At 37.3% G+C, this 19,023-nt stretch overlaps 1 protein-coding gene across 2 annotated transcripts in view; it reads left to right on the top strand.

Moving 5' to 3' along the window:
* SEMA3A (semaphorin 3A) overlaps nucleotides 1-19,023 on the top strand; it is a 243,420-nt gene that overhangs the window by 107,730 nt on the left and 116,667 nt on the right. For both annotated transcript variants that reach the window (XM_048301619.1, XM_048301618.1), the window contains 2 exons: nucleotides 12,181-12,338; nucleotides 14,939-15,001. In XM_048301619.1, coding sequence (XP_048157576.1) covers nucleotides 12,181-12,338; nucleotides 14,939-15,001 — 221 coding nt within the window. The remainder of the gene's footprint in view (nucleotides 1-12,180; nucleotides 12,339-14,938; nucleotides 15,002-19,023) is intronic.

The raw sequence follows: 19,023 nt of genomic DNA, 5'->3' as shown, positions 1-19,023 counted from the left end.
GTGTCACCTCCCTCTTACTGACATTTGCTGCAGGAGGTGGGAGGAGATGTGAGTGGACATGCTGCAGTTGGGCCATGTCAGCTGAGAGCAGCCACCAGGAACCTGCTATGACCCAGTTCTAGTGGGACTGGCCGAGTGGTCTTGGAGTCAGATCATCATAAAGTTACTTTCAATTGTCTTTGGATCCCCATCTGAGGCTGCTCTAAATAGAGGCTGATGTACCAGGTGATTTGTTGTTCAAACAAATCCAACTGTATTTGCATTGACATGTCTTTCAGCAAGTGAACCTGTGCTCTGAGGTCAAGCACGGTGGAGTTGTATCCAAACCTCATCATGCATTAAGCCCAACCAGACAGGAGGTGCTACGTGAGTGCTGTTCATAATCCACTCACTTTTCCTCTTCCACCTCTACTGGAAATTGCTGATGGGTCTTTCTGAAGTTCACTTAAGAGATCGAATATGAACAAGTTATTTCAAAACAAAAAACATTTAGAAGGAATTAGAGGTTGAAATGCTGTTACAGAAATTGAATTCAATCAGTGTGAAATGATGCTGTTTGCAGATACTTCCACTCACTCAGGGAGGCCCCAAAGGCTTTGAGGAAGGGAGAGGGAGAGGGAGAGGGAGAGGGGAGGAGGAAGGGTGAGGGAGGTGCCATGGCCAGCTGAGAAGGGAGTCGCAGCAGTCATTTTGCTGAATTAGATTTCAAGTTTTGCATCTTCATTTTCCCTGTCAAGACTCAGGTCATGGCTGCACTTTTATCCACACATGATTAGGAGGGAAATATGCCGTCTCCAACCACAGCCAAAGCAAACATATAATATGGTTTTTCCACAACTGGGGTTCTCCACAGTAGAAGATAACAGGGTTAGGTCAATCAGAGAGTGAAAGTTCCCCAGAATACTCTATAAGTTTCCTACGATTTTAATTTCTGGAACTTGGTGAGCTAGAGGCTCTGCCTCTAAATTTAGTAGCGTCTTAAAGGTTTTTTTTCGTGATTTTGCTACTTGGTCCTTTGAAACTATAATCAATTTTACCATTTACAATAGCCCATGTCAAGAATTTCTACAGCTTAACTGTGTGTTAAGTGGATTAAGACAAATTTTGGGTGATTTTAAAACTAGTTAAAGCTCTTCACACTGTAATTTCTTGGTGTTGTCAGAATTACAGCTGCAAGTTTGCTTCTGTGTAGTGAAATTTTGGGTAGAAATGCATTCCTCCCAGCCCCTTTAGAGTATGCCTAGAATCCAAAAAATTAATGTAAAAATTGTATGTAAGGTTTGCTTTCCATTTTGAATACAGCAGTTAATTATAAATTTCTTGTTTCTTATTTGAGTGTGTAATAATTATAAAAATAATGAAAGTAGATCTAGTTTGGTTTGTGTAACCTGAAAGAAATTTAAAACTTTGATCAGTAGAGTGGTATCAGGCATGAGAAAATTCACTTTGATTTGAGAAATGGGGATTTGCTGCTGGATGAGTATTATGCTTATGACATTTGGATGGAAGAGAAAAACTGGAAGTTCCTTTTTGATGCACAGAAGATTGTAGGTACAACTGGAAACATTTGATAAATAATGTTTACTAATTTATTCTAATGGATGATAAATATATTGCACACACTGAAGAACCATAGCAATCAGAATCTTTTATCCATGGTGTAAGTCCATTGATTTTCATTAGGATAAATTAAGAGCAAAATTGGGCATTATTACTTTATTTTGGCATGGAACTCTGTGCAAGGAGGGTCAAGGGTTAGAGGTCTCTGCTGTATTTTGCTGCAATTAAAGTGCACAGCAGAGCTGTGTGTGTCTGTGAGCTACACAGACTGCTTAACTGCAGTTGCTGCTTTCAGCCCATTGCTGAAACTCATCCAAAACCTCACTTATGGACTAGAAGAAACAAGAGCTATCAGAAGAGAGAAGGATGTAAATCCAAGCATGAATTTTACTCATCCATTCTATTAGTGTTAAAAGACAATTCCTCAAAGTGCTGGATATGTGATCAAAGTGAAGGGTGAATCCACTCTGCAAAAACAAATTTTAACAGAAGCAGTGTTGATAGCTATGTCTGAAATTAAAAATATGAGGTCACTGTTATGTACCCATATATGAAAAGCTGGACACAGTCCATCTAAGCCAGCTGCTATATAAATTATAACAATTATAATGATTTACCTACTAGCAGGGCTAACCCAAAGCCCTTTTTGCATCTTATTCATCAGAGGACTTTGAAGAGTTGTTACACAGATAGAGACAAGAGTTTCACACATGATTTTCAAGCATAAAAATACCTTTTTTGAAGCGGATCAGATGCCTTTTCCATCACAAATCTGCTGAAAACACAAGTGTTACTTAATCCATTTTGCAGTTTTGCATATGCAGCTAAATTTCCAGGGAAGCTTCCTAACCTTATTGTGCATATTAAATAATTCACCTTAGTAAATAATTTGTGCAGGTTTATATTGTCAGTGCAGTAATAAAAATAAAATAAAATACGTCAGAGAAGGCAGAGAATGACTTTACAGAAGCGTAGAATGGTTTGGGTTGGAAGAGACCTTGTAGATAATCTAGTTCCAAGAGCATGGGACGCCTCACCATGGGCAGGGACACCTTGCACTAGACGAGGTTGTTCGAAGCCCCATCCAACATGGCCTTAAACAGTTTCAGGGCCACGTCTCTGAGCAACCTGGGCCTGTGTCTGACCACCTTCATAGCAAAGAATTTCTTGCTGCTGTCAAATCTAAACCTGCCTGCGGTCAGTTTAGAGCTTGTTTAATTTCAGATCAAATCTACCTCTTCTGTATTTCCCCCATCCCAGTGTTTGAAGCTATAGAGACACCCTCCCTTGCAGCCTCTTAAGCCTGTGAAAGCACTGACACCCTCACTTACTGATGGCTCACCCTCTGCAGGTCACCCTCATTCTCACACTGTCTCAATTTTGACATCTAAATCCTTTACAGACCTACCTCCTTAGACTTACTAAGAATTGATGGTAACTTGGTTGTCAAACACCAAAGTCAACTTGAAAATAAAACCACCAGTCTTTTAAAGAATTTCCTCTGATATCCCTGTGAAACTTTACTGCTCATATTTGCTAAATCTTCTAAATGAGCTAACTTATTTTTGAAATACATTAATTTAGTACCTGAAAGCAAGATTTCTCTAAGAGTTAAAAAATATTTTAGTACTCTTGCCCTGAGAAAGGAGTACACTTGCATGAGGAAAGGTTTTATCATAACTGCAACTCCAGTACACATACGGACATTGTTGTTACTTTTGAATCCTAATAGTCCATGGTGTGTAAATCACAAAGACACTGACTAGGTTTTTAACTTTCATGTTCAGTTGTTAGGAGGTTCCCTTTTCAGAAAGGAATTTTCTAAAACACATTGTATTTAAGTAGCTTTTTACGTAATAGTCCCCAAACTTCATGGCAGGTTCTGGCATTATTGAGACAGTTTTACTCTCATTGGAGTTTTTACTCAGAAGTAATGATTCTTCGGAAGATGAACTGACTTTAATAATAATAAATAAATAAGCCTAAAACTTCTCAAATTGTACTTGTACAAAAAGCATCAATTTTGTCCTTGCATTGAGTATATCTTTCATTGCCATGATTATGAAAAAGTATAATCATGTCTCTTGAGCTAACTTCAAAGTAGCTTGCCTGAGAAAACACCCTAATAATTCAGCATGCAGCTTTATTGAGTCACAATTAGATGAAGAGAAAAATCAGTTCATCTTTGCTGGCTTCTTAGCCAGTGTTGTTGGACACTGTGAGTACATAAGTGAGTTTCAGGGTAACTCAGGTGCATGTATACTGCAGCATGGTCAATGTCTGGAGCAAGTAGCTGTGCCTATAGAGAGCAGCAGCTCCTTTCCTGCCTTGCTTTTGTTCTGGTGGAAAAAGTTAATGAATTGAAAATCTGTGTCTTGCTTTATTTGGGAACACTCGGTAAGTAAAAATTGTGCTCCATGCTACACTTGGACCCAACATGTAGCTCAACCATGCAGAGGATAGGATGTGACGGTCTTCCCATCTCATTCCTGCTTGGCCAAATGAAATACATCCCTGCCCTGGCAAAACAGCTGTCTGTGTGTTAGCCTTGCAAAGGTGTTCGTGCCTCTGCGATACAAAATTTAATGAGACAAGGCCGGTACTGTTTATAGATAAGGTAATCACTCCTTGAAGTTACAACTACCCACTGTTTTACTTAATTGATAACCAGTACCGGTTCTGCTCACTGAAGTTTAACTTCACAGAAGTATCATACAGAGAGTTGGAAATTGATTCGCTTCTAACTAGATCTGATAACTGAGTTATTTAATGAATGGGATTTAGCTGTCTGTTTACCTGTGCTAGCTCAGATGGTGCAATTTAAGGTCACGCAGTGCCGCATTGGGCTAACCAAGCTCAGAGGGCTGAGCTGATATGCCCGCAGTGTTTCTAGTATTTGAGTTAGAATGTTTATAAACTTTGCATTAGATCATTATTTTGCCATATTATTTTAAAGAACCTTGATAGTTATAGATCTCCTTAAGATCTGGGTGTTGCAGTGGGGATCCTGCAACACGCATATATCAAACCAGGAGTCCCGTGGAAAGGAAATATATATATGGACAGACAGATTCTTGATAGCTGTTTCAGAGATGTTTATTTCTCCAGCCGCATGGCCGGAGCTCTGCCGAGGAACTGTCCCAGTCACGGGACCAAGGGTCCTTCTCTCCGCGCAGGGAACACAAACCAACCAATGGGAACGAGGCTGAGCAGGGGCAGGAAACCCCGTGCCTGTGCCCTCAGGGCCCCTCTCCCAGGGCTACACGGCGGGGGAGGGACCCCAACATCTGGGTGCTCATTAGTATGATGTATCACTTCCATTACTTCTCCTGAAATATTATACCAACACAAGTGGGAGGTAGCAAAGCTGTTACCCACTCAAATCTCAAGACAGATACATTTTTGCTTAGACAGACAACATCTTAGTAAAACCAGATTGTGGTCTGCTTTTGCCATCATATATTTCTGCCTGATTCGTCACACACAAAAAATGCTATAGGTAGTATAGGTAATGTAAGTCTGCGATTTTGTAACAATGTTGGGCTTAAATACTTGTGAAGTTCAGTTAAATATGTGCCATAACCTTTCTCACAAAGCCAAGTTTATAATATGGGATGTTACAATAATTTTACAAATATATGAGATCAAGCTTTACAGGTCTTTGTTTAGCTCATAGGTTAAAATTTCTCATGTTTTATAAGAAAACAGCTGAGCAATAAGGATAATCTGGATTCACTTTCAGAGACCAAAAGGACAAATAATGCAAATAATAAAGGGAAAACAGGTTGGCTTTAAAAATCTGAATGTTTTATGTCTTTGATATATCATGTGACCCCTTCAATTACTCAAACTAAAAACACTTTAAGGGCTGTCATGTAGCTAAATAGTGCTGACATTAATGAGCTAAAATCTTCTCTCGGTTTTACAGTATAAAAAACATATGCATCAGTATTTTGAAGTCAAAGGATTCCATGCTTATACTGGTGCAACTGAAACAAAACATTGGTGTAACATTCCTCCTTCCAGGTATCTGGTTTTAATCAAACTATGCTCATGGCCCTCAAGTTTTCTTTGCTGTAGTGGAAGGTAGGTAGGAGTGTTTCATTTAAAATGCTTGGTTTACATCACAAGTGCACAAAAAACTGTATATCTTGTCCTAGCTACCTCTAATTGATAAATTGTAACAGTTCCCTCAACTGTGTTTCTGAACTACGTGTTCTCTCAGAAGCAAAAGTTTTGCTCAAAAACAAACACAGTACCGTTTTTTTTTTCTCCTTCCAGTAGAGTTCAGTGAAACCAGGTGATTGGCAACTGTTATGATAAGGTAGACGAAGAGGATGAAAGCTAGGACTGATTGAACAGCTGTGAGGGGCTCTGTTCCAATTGTATTTTGATTACTGATAAGATAACCCTCCCTTTTCTCCCAGTGATTTATCTCATTCAAATTACAATAACAGTGAATTGCCATCAACAACAAACGCTGTGTAGTTTCAAGTTTCTCTGACTGTAGTGTAGCAAAAACCCAAAGGTGCTGATTACAAGTTTTCATGTTACATTTCTAAAGATGGATAAATCATTTCTTGAACTATGTGATCTCATACACTTCATAAGCCTGTTTTTTGTTTCATTTGAGGTAGACTGATCACTTGCTGATATTTCCAAGAAGAAAAATTCTAAAATTATCTGAAAACATAACTTGTTGGGATTTTTTTTGGAGGAGCGGGTGTTGATAATTGATATGTCTCTTTATTCTTCTGCTCCTAATATGAAATCAAAGACTTACAGGTAAAAATAGCTCACAAATACTGGAACAGTTTGAATTTAACTTAAAGGCAGGTAATCTGACCAGTTAAACTAAAAGATGTAACAAAACAAATGTTTCTGCAGTTATTCCCTGCCAGTCCCCTCCCCACCTTGGGTGAAATGCTAGAAAGAAAAAGAAAGTATGAATTAATTTTCCTTGTTTTGTTTTGTAGATGTTTGAATTGTACCACAGACTGTTAGCAAGTTATTTTTAATTAGGGTGGATGACTGAACCATTCTCCTCACTAAGGGCTAGATCCTAAGGTCCCAGTGATATGTGAGGTGTCAATGAAAGAAAATAATTGTGGTATAAAGTAGTTAAATCCTGGATGGGGGAAAGGAGTTGTTATACTTCAGGCTATTGGACATTTTACTAAGCGTTAGACCTGGCATGGGGTCAAGCTCACCTGATTTCAGACTAGTGTTTTCCATTATATAAGGAAATACCCAACTGAAATACCCCACTGTATGGCTGCTGTCATCTCATCCGGGTGGGGACCAGACTCCCAAGAAGTACAGTGTCTTTTCTATGCTTATGTTGCTGGTTTTGCCAAATAGCTCTGCTGGCTCATGCCTTGCAGGAAGCTCTCTTGATTTCCTGCCAGTTCCTGCCTTTTCCTTAACTGTTTGACTGGGACAGAAGTCACCATCTGCACTCACAGCAATAAAATGGGGAAGCTACGGGAGAGGTTGGAAGTTAAAATACACACTCCTTTCCTTGCATGTATCTAAGAATTCAGCAAATAATTACTCAAAGAGTAATGACTAATTTACACCTGGGATTATTTAGAAGGATACACATGCTGATATACAGAACAGGCACAATATGCATCTGTGTAAGCAACAAATGCATGTGCAAACATGCGGCCATCTGATCCTCTGTAGCCAAAGTAGAGGCCTGGCGAGAGAAGAAGGAAATGTTCTAGCATGATGTTGTGGGAGGCACTGCTCACAGTTCAGCAAAATCCCTGTTTGATGGCATAATGGCATTGACTCATCTTTTATCTACTGCTGCGAGATCTACAGTAAGATCTTATCGCTGCTGGCAAAGGAATGGAGGTCGGGAGTTTTGTGCAACCAACAACCCACTCATTGGCTTCACGAGCGTGTTGTGACGAGCACCACTCCCAGTCACTCTGCAGAGTCACCAGGAATAGGATAAGGCCAGATCTGAATCCTGCTGAGGAAACTTGGAGACCTTTCCTCTGTTTTTTAGAGAAATTGATGTGCCCTTTTGACCCTTATCAACAAAACCAGTCTTGGCTGGTGTGTGTCATTGTGAAGTCTATGACAGGGATGTAGGCCAAAGCCCACAAATTTTCTAAGTTGTTACACAGGCAAACTCCCTCTTTCTAAAAAGATTAAAGATAATTTGCCTTCTAGTAGATAAGTAAAAAATAAGATAAGTAAAAAATAAGGTTTTCTTTTGTTATGTTCTCCTGACAAACTCCACTGAGGGAACACAGACATAAAACGAGGTTTACAGTGGAATACCAACCATGGATAAAGCAAACTTCAGGATCTGCCTGACTGTATTCGTCTTAGCTATAGCTGTGGTTTTCTGGCTCCTTCTTTAATGAAGAAGTGTGATAAAAATAAAACAAATATACATTCTTTGTGCATACACATCTCCATGGATTTCACAGCAGGAATTTGGCCCTCTGTGTGTATGTATACTATTAAGTTACAATTCCATTAACAAATTAAATAACCATATATTAAAATGAAGGCAAGGGTTGGGGACTGGTTTTCTCTTGTAAATTTGCCAACTTGATCTGGTAAAGTGAATGTTCTGACACAAGTCAGACTGAATCAACAGACACATAGTTAATAGAGGAAAGACCATGCAGAATCTTTGGCATTGAAAAAGGTCAAATATTTCAAGCTTGGACACTGGCAGAGAAAGGAGACTAAGATGGAACAAGCAAGTCAGGAATGTGAATTAAAGCTAGCTGGTTATTAGGAGCATCTATAGCGCACAAACCCTGAGAAACTCAACCTCCATCTGGTTTCAGTGATCATACCATTCATTATAATATGATTATTTTTTAAGATATGGTGCATTTCAAACTGTTAGTTTTGGTTACCTGCAACACTTAATAAATGTGGGAATCAAGCACCAATAACAAAAACAATGACATCTTTTTTACCTTCAAAATACCACCACCCAGTTTAAATCTACCTCATACAGCATTTCAGAGACAATGCTAGTGGTAGTGTGCAGTGGTTAGCTGTATAGGGCTCCTTCGTTCCTGTTCAAAGCTACAGGCATGACTACAGCTGAGGATGTGTCAAAAGGAAGTGAGAAAATTATCTCAGGGCAATTACTGAAGAAATTCTCTGGGAAATCACTGAACAAAAGAACGAGTAATGTTACATCTTTGCAATAAAAATAACTGCACAGATCATAGAGGAAGTAAAAAAAAAAAGACTTTTAAGAGCAGGTAACCATCAACCATTACCTGGCTGCATAGGTCATGGATAGGCCAACATTTAATAAGGATTAAAAAAAAAAAAAATTAGGGTATGCCTAGTATACAGTATTAAGCTCATTGATTCATTGAATGCATTCATCATTTCCTCTTGTCATTACAGTGCAATCTTTGTTGTAAATCTTGGTTTATGTTATCACTGATCATCCACGAACCTTGCCAGCATGAGTGATCGACTCTTAGCAGAATTGATGGATGCCAATGCCCTTCTGGGATTGAGCACTGTCTTTGCTATTTCTCTCAGCAATAGTCACTCATTGGATACTGAAGACAGTGGATAGTAAACACTTTGAAACTAATGAATTTGAGGAAGTGGAATACTTAATTTGTATTGATTGTGCAAATGCCATTGCTTTGCCCTTCAACACCCTGATCCAGAATGGCCTGTAAAGCCACATTCATCACTGGATGAATACATATCAATTAGAATAAACAGCAGAGGAACTGCAAAAATTACTTAGGATTTCACCTCCCACTTGTAATGTAGCTCAAACCTACCTAAATTAGTAGTAATTGAGAATCATCAACACACAAATGACATTTTTCTCCTCAGCCTATATTCTCAACCTGATTCCTGACAGGGAGAAACCTGATGTCCCTTGATTTGAAATACACTGCTTGAAGCATGTTTAGGCCTAATCTTTTGGGCAACAGACCCTGGAAATCTAGTTGTCATCTGCAAAAGTCAGTAATGTGACAATCTGACACATACTGAATTAAAACCTAGAAGAAATGTCCCATTCTTAGAGAAGGCAATGGAATTCAGCTTTTAGTTTGACTTTAAATTGCGCATTCATAAGAAACCCAACAGTGTTACCTTTAACATTGTTGCATGCTCAGAAAGTCAAAGAAAATGAAAAGAAAAAATAGTTATATATTCCCTGCACAGCCACACCTGCTCCTTTTAAGTTATACTGTGGAGACTTATGAACAGTGAAGATGATGATGTAATTTACTCTTGGCCATAATAAACCTTAGACTTCAATGCTATGATCTCACATTTTTCATGAATATTAGAAAGAAAAGAAAACATCAATCACTGTCTGTAAATGTGAATATTTAGAACTCTGCATTAGCAAAATCATATCAGGCTTCTTTTAAGCCAAGTAGCTGTGTGCCTAACTGATCTCATTTCCATTTTTATCAGTTTTACCTTTGTGTAACATTGAATTCAGCAGACACTTGTCTTTACGCCACAGTCACAAAGGGCAGAATCGCACCTATACGAGTTCAAACCAACAAAGATGAAAAAATTGCAAAGGTTTTTGACAGCTGTATTATAAGAAAAATGATCAGATACAGATGACAGCAAAGCATTTCTAGCCAAGAGAGTGTTAAGACAAGTTAAGCAATCAATCATGTACATCACTCACTATTCAGCGAGTCGACATTCGACATCTGAATCAGTCATTACAAAGTAAAGAGAATTAGTAAAGTCTCTTACAAAATGCAAATAAGTGAACTGGAGGACAATAGAGTCAAATTCTAGAACTTGGCAGGAAGCCATAAGAATTATTTTGACAAGACTGCTTGGGGTAATTTGATTGTTACATTTAAAAGAAAAATAATTTTTAAAAAGTGAGCTTCACTCTTGAGCAGTACAAGTTTGTGATATAAATGTATAGTTATATTTAGTGACAAAAAGTGTAGAATAAGGAAGAAAATGTAGTGTCTGCTCTGATGCTTTGTTACACTGCTGCATGAATTAACTATTTTTGGTGGTAGTGAGAGTTTTTCCACATAATTTCAAAGAATTCCAAAGCTAAAAGCTATCCCAAATGGTATGCAACTATCAGTGTTTGTCTTCCTTGAACATGTTGCCTACTAATGTTTTTGCAGAGTTTCAACCTGCTTCAAAATCCACTGGGTATAAGTGAACATCAAAAATAGGTTTAACGTCCGCAGAGCTGCAAAGCTGCAGGTGTGAAATTCTGTAAAATCAAAAGTATCACTATTACATAGGTCCAAAAAAATCCCCACCTAACATCTTCCTTCTTAATACAAAAGAATGAGTAAAAAAGAAGGAAAGAGAGTTGAAAATTAGGCAGAAACTTTGGTTTTGACAGCAGTTTCTCCTTAATTTCTAACAGCATACGGGATGCTGTCTTACACTCACTTCTCAGTTGGAGTAATGGTGGAAAATGGGAGTGATCTTACTGAAAACCAAAAAAACATAGAAGGTAGCTGCACTGTTAGGTGAATCCTAGACATCCAGGCATTTGGCATCTGTTCTGAGAGGAGTTACATATGTTCTTGGCTTGCACGTGTGGCAGAATTGACACAAGTGCTCTGGGCATGCCCTCTGGCCATCAGCCCTTGGATGCTGATGGATTCACTCCCTTTCTCATCTGTCTTCATGGCTTCATCAATGGAGCTGCTCCTGCTCCTAAGAGTGCATGTTTGCCTTCATACTTCACAAGGTCAGGGCTTGAACCATATAGGATTTGTCATCACCAGGAAACTTTCTTATTGATGACTTACTAGTGCAGACATGCCTTAAAATGATAGAGATGGTTTGGTTTTGGTCCTGATATGAAAATAGGCTTAAAGAAAGTGTGTTCTCGTTAATATTTATACTATTATGGTCTATATTAACTTATGGTAAAAATATTTTTCAGAAAAATGCATATGACTTTGTTAATATTTGAATAGCTGAGATGATTCTGTGGATCCTTGCACTTAAAAAAATCCTGTCCATGGCAAATGCAAAAGCTCTGTGAGGAGTATCAGAACTAGAAAATTACTCTCGAGTTTTAAAAGAAACAAAGTTACTTTCCCTTGTTTCATTCTTGTTCCAAGGAAGGGAACAACATGCTGCCTGTGTGAGAAAGCTCGGAAGACAATACATTTAAGAATAGATGTTACATGTTATTTTATCTCATCAGCTATTCATTCTTATCCCTGTTCTCATAGCTTACAGATCTTTATGAAACAGTTTCTTCTGCTGGAAGTAGGAGATTTTGTGTTTAGATGTGTTTTTTTATCAGCTGGTTATCCTCAAGTTTATCGTTGCAAATCTTACTGATTGAACAAAATTGAACTTTGTCCAACAGTTGATGAGCTACATGGATAGAATTTTACCACCTAAGAACTCATACAGGCTTTTGATTGATTTCACTGTTGTTTTGACCTCTGTGTAGAGCTGAAACTTACAAGCAGTTTGGGTGTGTGAAATAAAAACATTCAAGGGCCCAGGTACATAATGCTTTCACTTGTTTCTACACCAAAAGCACAAATTCCTAAAAATATGTCTGTATTACTCAAAATATAAGTCTCTATTTCATCTGACCATGTTAACAACAAAAGTATTACCTTTATCTTACAGAAATGTTGGAATCCAACAATATAATAAATTTCAATGGACTAGCTAATAGCTCCAGTTACCATACTTTCCTCTTGGACGAAGAACGCGGTCGACTGTATGTTGGAGCAAAGGATCACATATTTTCTTTCAACCTGGTTAACATCAAGGAATATCAAAAGGTATGTTCATTCATGTTCTGTACAATGTAAATACATACCTTTAATGTTAAAGACTCCCTATCACTCAAGACTATGTTGTGCACTGTTGGAATTATATAGTAAGTGTTTGGATGTCAGGAATACTGTTACAACAAAAATATTTGCTGACTCTATGAAAAGAAATTTATAACGAGCCTGTGACCTTTGACTATATAATCTACAATATTTTTTTTCAGACTACAAAAAAGTAGTAAATGGTAAGTGAATAATCCAGCTATTTCCCAAACAAGACATACTTTCATGGCAACTGCTAAAAAAGCCAAACATCTATTATGACAGTTTATGCAGAAAGACCTTACTGCTCTGTATTTGTTTGCAGATAAAAGAAGCTATTTGGGAGTCCAAGTGTTGATTTTTCTTCTTTAACTCAAGCACATGTAGGCACTCTGCTTCTGCTGCTTTCAAGCCAAAATAATTCCAGTATTAATAAAAGACAAACAATTCCATAAAATATTGCCATTCTTGATGGAGATTGTAATTTTCCGGTAAAAGTTGGTGACTAATTAAAAGCTGACAAGCAGTTTAGTGTCAGTCTTCTGCTAAATAAATAATTAAATTTTCCTTTATTTTAGTAAGACAAAATGCCAAGAAGGTAAACAATGGGATGGAGGTTTGATTTTTTTACATTAAGTATTTTGATGGCACATTTTAAAATCCAGAGAGTACCCTTTTATGAGAGATATATTACTTCAATACCCAGGGATTATTTTTTTTTTCTTAGTGTTCCTGACCTTTTGGCTGTTTAACTATTAGCTTCCTAAGATGATAGCAATAAATATCTTGTGTTTTCTGTTCAGAGGGAAGACAGGCTATTCATTTGTATTCTCTAAGGATAAGAGGATAAAAGGAAAACTGGCTATTTTCTTTTCTATTCTCTTTAGTGCAGCTATAAAGGAAACTAGCTATTTATTTGAATTCTCTGAGGGATCAATAGCTTAATGTGCAAAACATCTGGAATAATAAAGGAAAGAAGGTGTTTCCATTGCAGAAAACAGCTCTGTAGAATGGGAGTGATTGCAATTTACATACTTACATATTCAGATACTTTTAGAACACTATTTGACTTTATATACAAATATTAAATAAAGAACTGTTGTCAGTAACATGGAAATGTATGTTGGCAACAGACTTAGAGAATTTAGACTAGATTTAAGAATAGACAAAAGGCTTTAAGAGTTTGGGGATCTGTTTATTATAGACGGGAGAGCCATGTACGAAACTTCAATCAAAATTACAATGCAGCCAGTGCTGCCCTGGAGCTCAAACTTCACCAGTTGTTGCTTCTACCATGTAAGAAAACTCAGGTTTCTGTATAAATGCTGATGGCAACATCAAAACTCAAAAAGCCAAATTTTTCAGTGTATTAAAACCAGTTTGACTTAACTGTCTTTTAAACCAAATTAGAGGAGAGAGAATTACTGTGAGACTAAGGAAAAAGAACATCTGATTTGAAATACAGTGGTTTGAAAAATACTGAGATTTTTGCCCAAAACTTGAACTAAACTTGAACCGGTCGTTTTGGGATATCTGAGAAGTTTGGTTAATGTTTTTCAACCTAGTAAATTTAAATTTTCACATCTCTGCACATTTTAAGCTGAGAATAGCAACAGGAAGTAGTGGGAATCCTCTGAGAGAGAATGTGCTCATAAAATTTTCAACCTTATTTTATAGACTTACGATGTTTGATTGCTGTTTGGACTTCATTAAAAAAATTTTGAATTTAAAAAATGTTGCAAACTGTATTTTCAAATATCATCTATAACATCTCCTTTGACCCCTTTCGTCCTCTACATTCCATCTTTTTTCTTTAATATTTTGCCTTTTGCTTTCTATTAACAAACTATATTGAACACCAAGACTGTAGTCCAGACTTAAGGCCATTCATATTGCATTATCTGAGGCTCCCAAATGAATAGCCTGGCATTTTATGGGAAGATCATGTTTTATTCTATATGTAATTCCTAAAAGCTTTTCAAAGAAACATGAATAATTGACTGTGAGGGTCTTTGGATTTTCTCTGTATGAGATGAGATCCATTTTCTGCTAAGCTAACACTACAGAAAACCTAGATTTAGGATTAGTTGTGTTAGGGTAGCTCTATAGGAACAGCATAAACATGTTTTGATGGTGTGATACTTTTCAAATACTATAGCTCCTTTTTTTTTATTTAATTAACTGAACTAGTGAAAGAGTGAACTATTAGATACCCTAAAGAGGCAAACACCTCATTTCTGATGCTGACTCTAATGTGTGATTATATTTCTATTACATGAGATTTAAAAGATTAAAGAAACACTTAATGGAGAGTCAACCTTCTTATCATTAGGACTGAAGATTCACAGCTGAAATTCACAATGCAGACAGTATTTCAAGATTGTTTTTTCTGTGACACCTATTATCCCAATATTTCATTTCTTTGTTGTCAAATTTTAAGAAAGAAAAGGAAATAAGGAAAAGAAGGGGGGGAAGATAAACTGGATAAAGGGACTAGCATTTGGCCCGCAATTTGTGAATGCTGAAGCATGAAATAACACAATGTGATTTTTGTTTTGTGTCTTTAGATTGTTTGGCCTGTATCACATTCCCGAAGGGATGAGTGCAAGTGGGCTGGAAAAGATATTGTGGTAAGTACAAATCTTTTTAGCATTTTTTTCCTTTTATAAAACATTGTAAATATTTTATTATGTCCCACTGTGTTAATTCTTGAAGTATTTTTCCTGCTCTGTAAGGTCACACTCTGATCATAACTTCAGTCTTGAGTTTTCTCAGTCCTCTTATATAGAAATTTTGTCTTCATGACCAAGGTTTTCAGTTTATAAATGGAAATCATGCAGATGAACTAGAATTTATCTACCAAAAAAAAAAAACCAACCAAAAAACAAAACAGTAAGAAAGAGAAGAAATAACAGAATAAGAGATATTGACCCTGGAATACTCATCTCCTGATGAGAAGGTACATAATATTCTGACCCATTTTTGCCCTGCTCCAGGTCCCAGTCCTCAAGGGAGTTCCAAGAAGTGCTTTCTCTTTGTAGCATCTCTCTGGAGCCAGTGGGTTCCCCAGAGCTCTTCCCTGCTTGGAGTTCACAGCAATATTGAGGTCAAAGTGGTTTTAACATTCTTCATCAGTTTTAGTGCCTCAGGAACGACACTGCTACACTGGGCATCGTTTTCTGAACATTTTCCCTCATTCCTCTGTACATCATATTCCCTGTATTTATGAAGTAAGAGAGACATAGCCAATAGCCCCCAAACAGCAATCATTCCACACTGATAATAACTGTCTTCTTTATAGGAACAGTGTGGGAAATAGGGCTGAAGAAGGGGAAAAAAAGATAAAAAACACATGCATGCAATGAGCCAAACAAATACTTGCATAGCAAAGCCAAATGGGAAATCATCGTGGCTGCCAAGGTATAAGTGAGAGTGGAACTTGGCCCCATGTGTATATGCTATTGGCCTGATTTTCAGAGATGATTCTGTAAAATATTCATAATGCCAACCATATGCCTCTAGAGAGCTCCATTTGAATAATTTCCTAGGTCATAATAAAAATAGTCTCATCAGTCTTTACCTAGGCTATAGAGGACAGTTGTCTTCAAAAAAAGCCATCTGGGAACAGTAGAGGTAGATTGGGTAAAAACTAAGAAATATGGGCTAAGCTAAATATGTGATGGGATAGCTGAAATGCCAGATACCTAGGCTATCTCATTACATAGAAATAATACATTTAAGTTAATCCATGCTCGTGTCCACAAATAATTTTCAGGAGTACTTTGCAAGGTAAGCCTAGAATATCTAGTATTCAAGGTTAAAAAAAAAGGGCTAGTGTTAAATATGTTAGCAAATTAACTAACCTTGCTACTTCATCTCATATGAAGTATTATGATATTCCATTAAGTAGATTTTTTCCATGGCTGGAGTAAAAACCTAGAAAACTAATAAGAGATTCAGTGCCTAGAATGAAAGTATATGCTTATCCTTTTTAAATAATTATTTTTAGAAATTCACCATAGTAAGAAAGAGTATGCTTTACACATTGCACTAAGCTGATTCTAATTCAGCTTAGTTGTTTAAAATTGTAGAGACACACATTCTGGAGTAAGCTGGGAGGTTCAGGTCCCCATCCGTTGAGTGTGGTGAGCTTGAGAGGACTGCTTATACTGTAACTTCTATTCACCTTGATTCTTTTGCTTCCTGTGATACTAGGACAGCTACACCTGCTGCTCACGAGTAGAAGGTAAAGCCCACACCACATTGCACTGGAGTGTGTGACCCTGGTAGTAGATCCTGTAAGATTGTGTGGGGTGGTTTTTTTGGTTGCTTTTTTTTTTTTAAACTCTAAAGTTCTCTAGAGGAGTAGGTGAGAAATGAAATAAACACATAGGTGAGATGTAATGTGGGTCCAGTTTTCAGTAGGCAACTAGAAAGAGGGAATACACAACTTGATGTGTTCAGAACATCATATTTTAATATTTACAGCTACCTGTTCTTGCCATAAAACAGTGCATTACAACATATTTAATGCAACTGCTTTAAGTCTAATTACAGATAATTTAAAAAACCTGATTATTCTTGCCTCCTTTAAGTCATCGTCAGTACCTTGGGAGTGTGAAATATAAAGGCCATAAAAATAACTCAGCAGACTCTTATTAGAGGGAACAAGAGAAAAAGAAGACAAATAAAGTGACATATAAACCAGGCTTGATTTAATACTGCTTTCAGCATGTACCACATCTAAGATATTATATACTCCTCACTTGTGATAGTTCAAAACTTTCTACATGACAGTCTATACTTCTACATTGAGGTCTTTTTAAAAAAACCCCTCCTTTTAATTATTGATCTCCAGGGTAAGTCAGCGCTGAAAATGCAAGTCCCCACTAATGGGCCAGGTGCACTGCAGCAGCTGCAGCCCAAGCATAACCCCAGCCCTGCCCCACTGCTAACCTCAGCTATGACCTCTGAGATTTCCTCTCATAATTGTAAGAGGTAATTCAGCGTTGTTTTCACTCCTTCAGAGGGATTCCTTATCCTGATGCTGTCAGTCATGCCAGTCCCAGCACAGCAGGCTTGTGTCTCAGGAAGGTCCACACAGGATTTGAGGAGAGCAGCCAACAGGGCCTATTCCTGCTCTCCTGCTACCCCTTTGTTACTTAAACAGTCATTTTAATTTCTGTTTCCTAAAGGGCTTAGTATATATTAATTACTTAAGCTTTACTCACTGTTTAGGTAGATAGAACTTTTAAAGTGTGCTTTGGATCTTCTTCCATATGAGTAAGCTGAGAAGAGTTGCTGAAAGACCCCCACCTCAGCTATGCAGTACCTACTTAGAGCAGGACTTCTCTAAAGAAGGTTAACTGCTACACTTTCCCTCAAAATTATAGACTTTTTCCAATAAAATCATAATTACTGTCCCATGTAAGCACTTAGCATTACAATATATTTCCATTTCCTCAGTATAGAGTATCGCAAGCACCAAAGTAACATTGTTCATGAAAAATTAAAGTCTATAAATAATAAGTAAGAGACTTATGTAATTCAACTAAATGAGCAATTCTGTGAGGATTTCTTGCTATTCTGGACTTCAGTGTCTTATTTGATCTATTCTGGTTTCTGTAAGTCTTGTAAATATTTCTCATGATTCCTGGCCAGACCTTGGGAATGATCAAAGAAGACAAAGTCTCTACAGAATATTTCTCAGCTTTTATACTAAACTTACTGAACAGTCATACTGCTAGTCATATTTCTCACTAGTGAGCCTCAATATTTCATTTAAAAGTCGTACAGTCACCTGGGCCCCTACAAAAACACATGGCAAACTCTGCATTACATGTGGGTTAAATAATAGCTAACTGAAGGAAAAAGAAAAAAAAAAGTGGCTGCAATTTCATTCTGACATTCCTAGGATATCATAAACCAGCAAAGCAAAGCTTGGGTGCTTTACAAAAGTTATCAGAAGCACTAATTAGCTTTGCAGGTAGTCATAGGGTAAGGATATGTTCCTAACGGGAAACTTCATTTAGTCCTTAAACGATTAATTAGCTTTAAAAATTTTGGCTGCTGTTTAGTTGATACATCTCTGCATTAGATTTGGCTGAGGCACTGTAGCAATAGTTCACAAATTACACAATTAATCAAGGAAATTCCTATTAAAGAGTACAATAGGTTTCTATGACATGAAAGCTTAAAAGATGTGTTTCTGAAGGGCACCTTAGGATGTTATTTTCAAGTGTGACTTGACTATCCAATTTATTTAGCCACTTTTAAAGATTCCAGGTCAAATTAAATTGTTGAAATAGTCCCTTCTGGCCTTGACATGTATAAATCTATAAAATTTCCGTAGGTACTTTAACAAAGTCACGTAGGAGAAGCTGCACGATGACAGACACTTACACACACTTAGCATACTGTAAGATACCAGCCTCTCCTTGGATGTTTCTGGTGAGAAATATACGTTGATGTACAAACAGATACAAAGAGTACCAAGTACTTTTACTTGGTACCAGCAAGTTTCTACATCTGCTCTGTCACATGAACATACACAGTTACATACATACAGGTCCAGAAAGAGTTACACTTTGTGTATACAGCTGAAGTGTACCAGCACATTTGCATGTGGGTAAGCACTGACTGTATTGTAATT

Source organism: Corvus hawaiiensis, chromosome 4, assembly GCF_020740725.1.
Source record: "Corvus hawaiiensis isolate bCorHaw1 chromosome 4, bCorHaw1.pri.cur, whole genome shotgun sequence".
Taxonomy (NCBI): Eukaryota; Metazoa; Chordata; class Aves; order Passeriformes; family Corvidae; genus Corvus; species Corvus hawaiiensis.
Note: the sequence above shows the minus strand (reverse complement) of the source record. Positions and strands in the feature narration are given on the sequence as shown.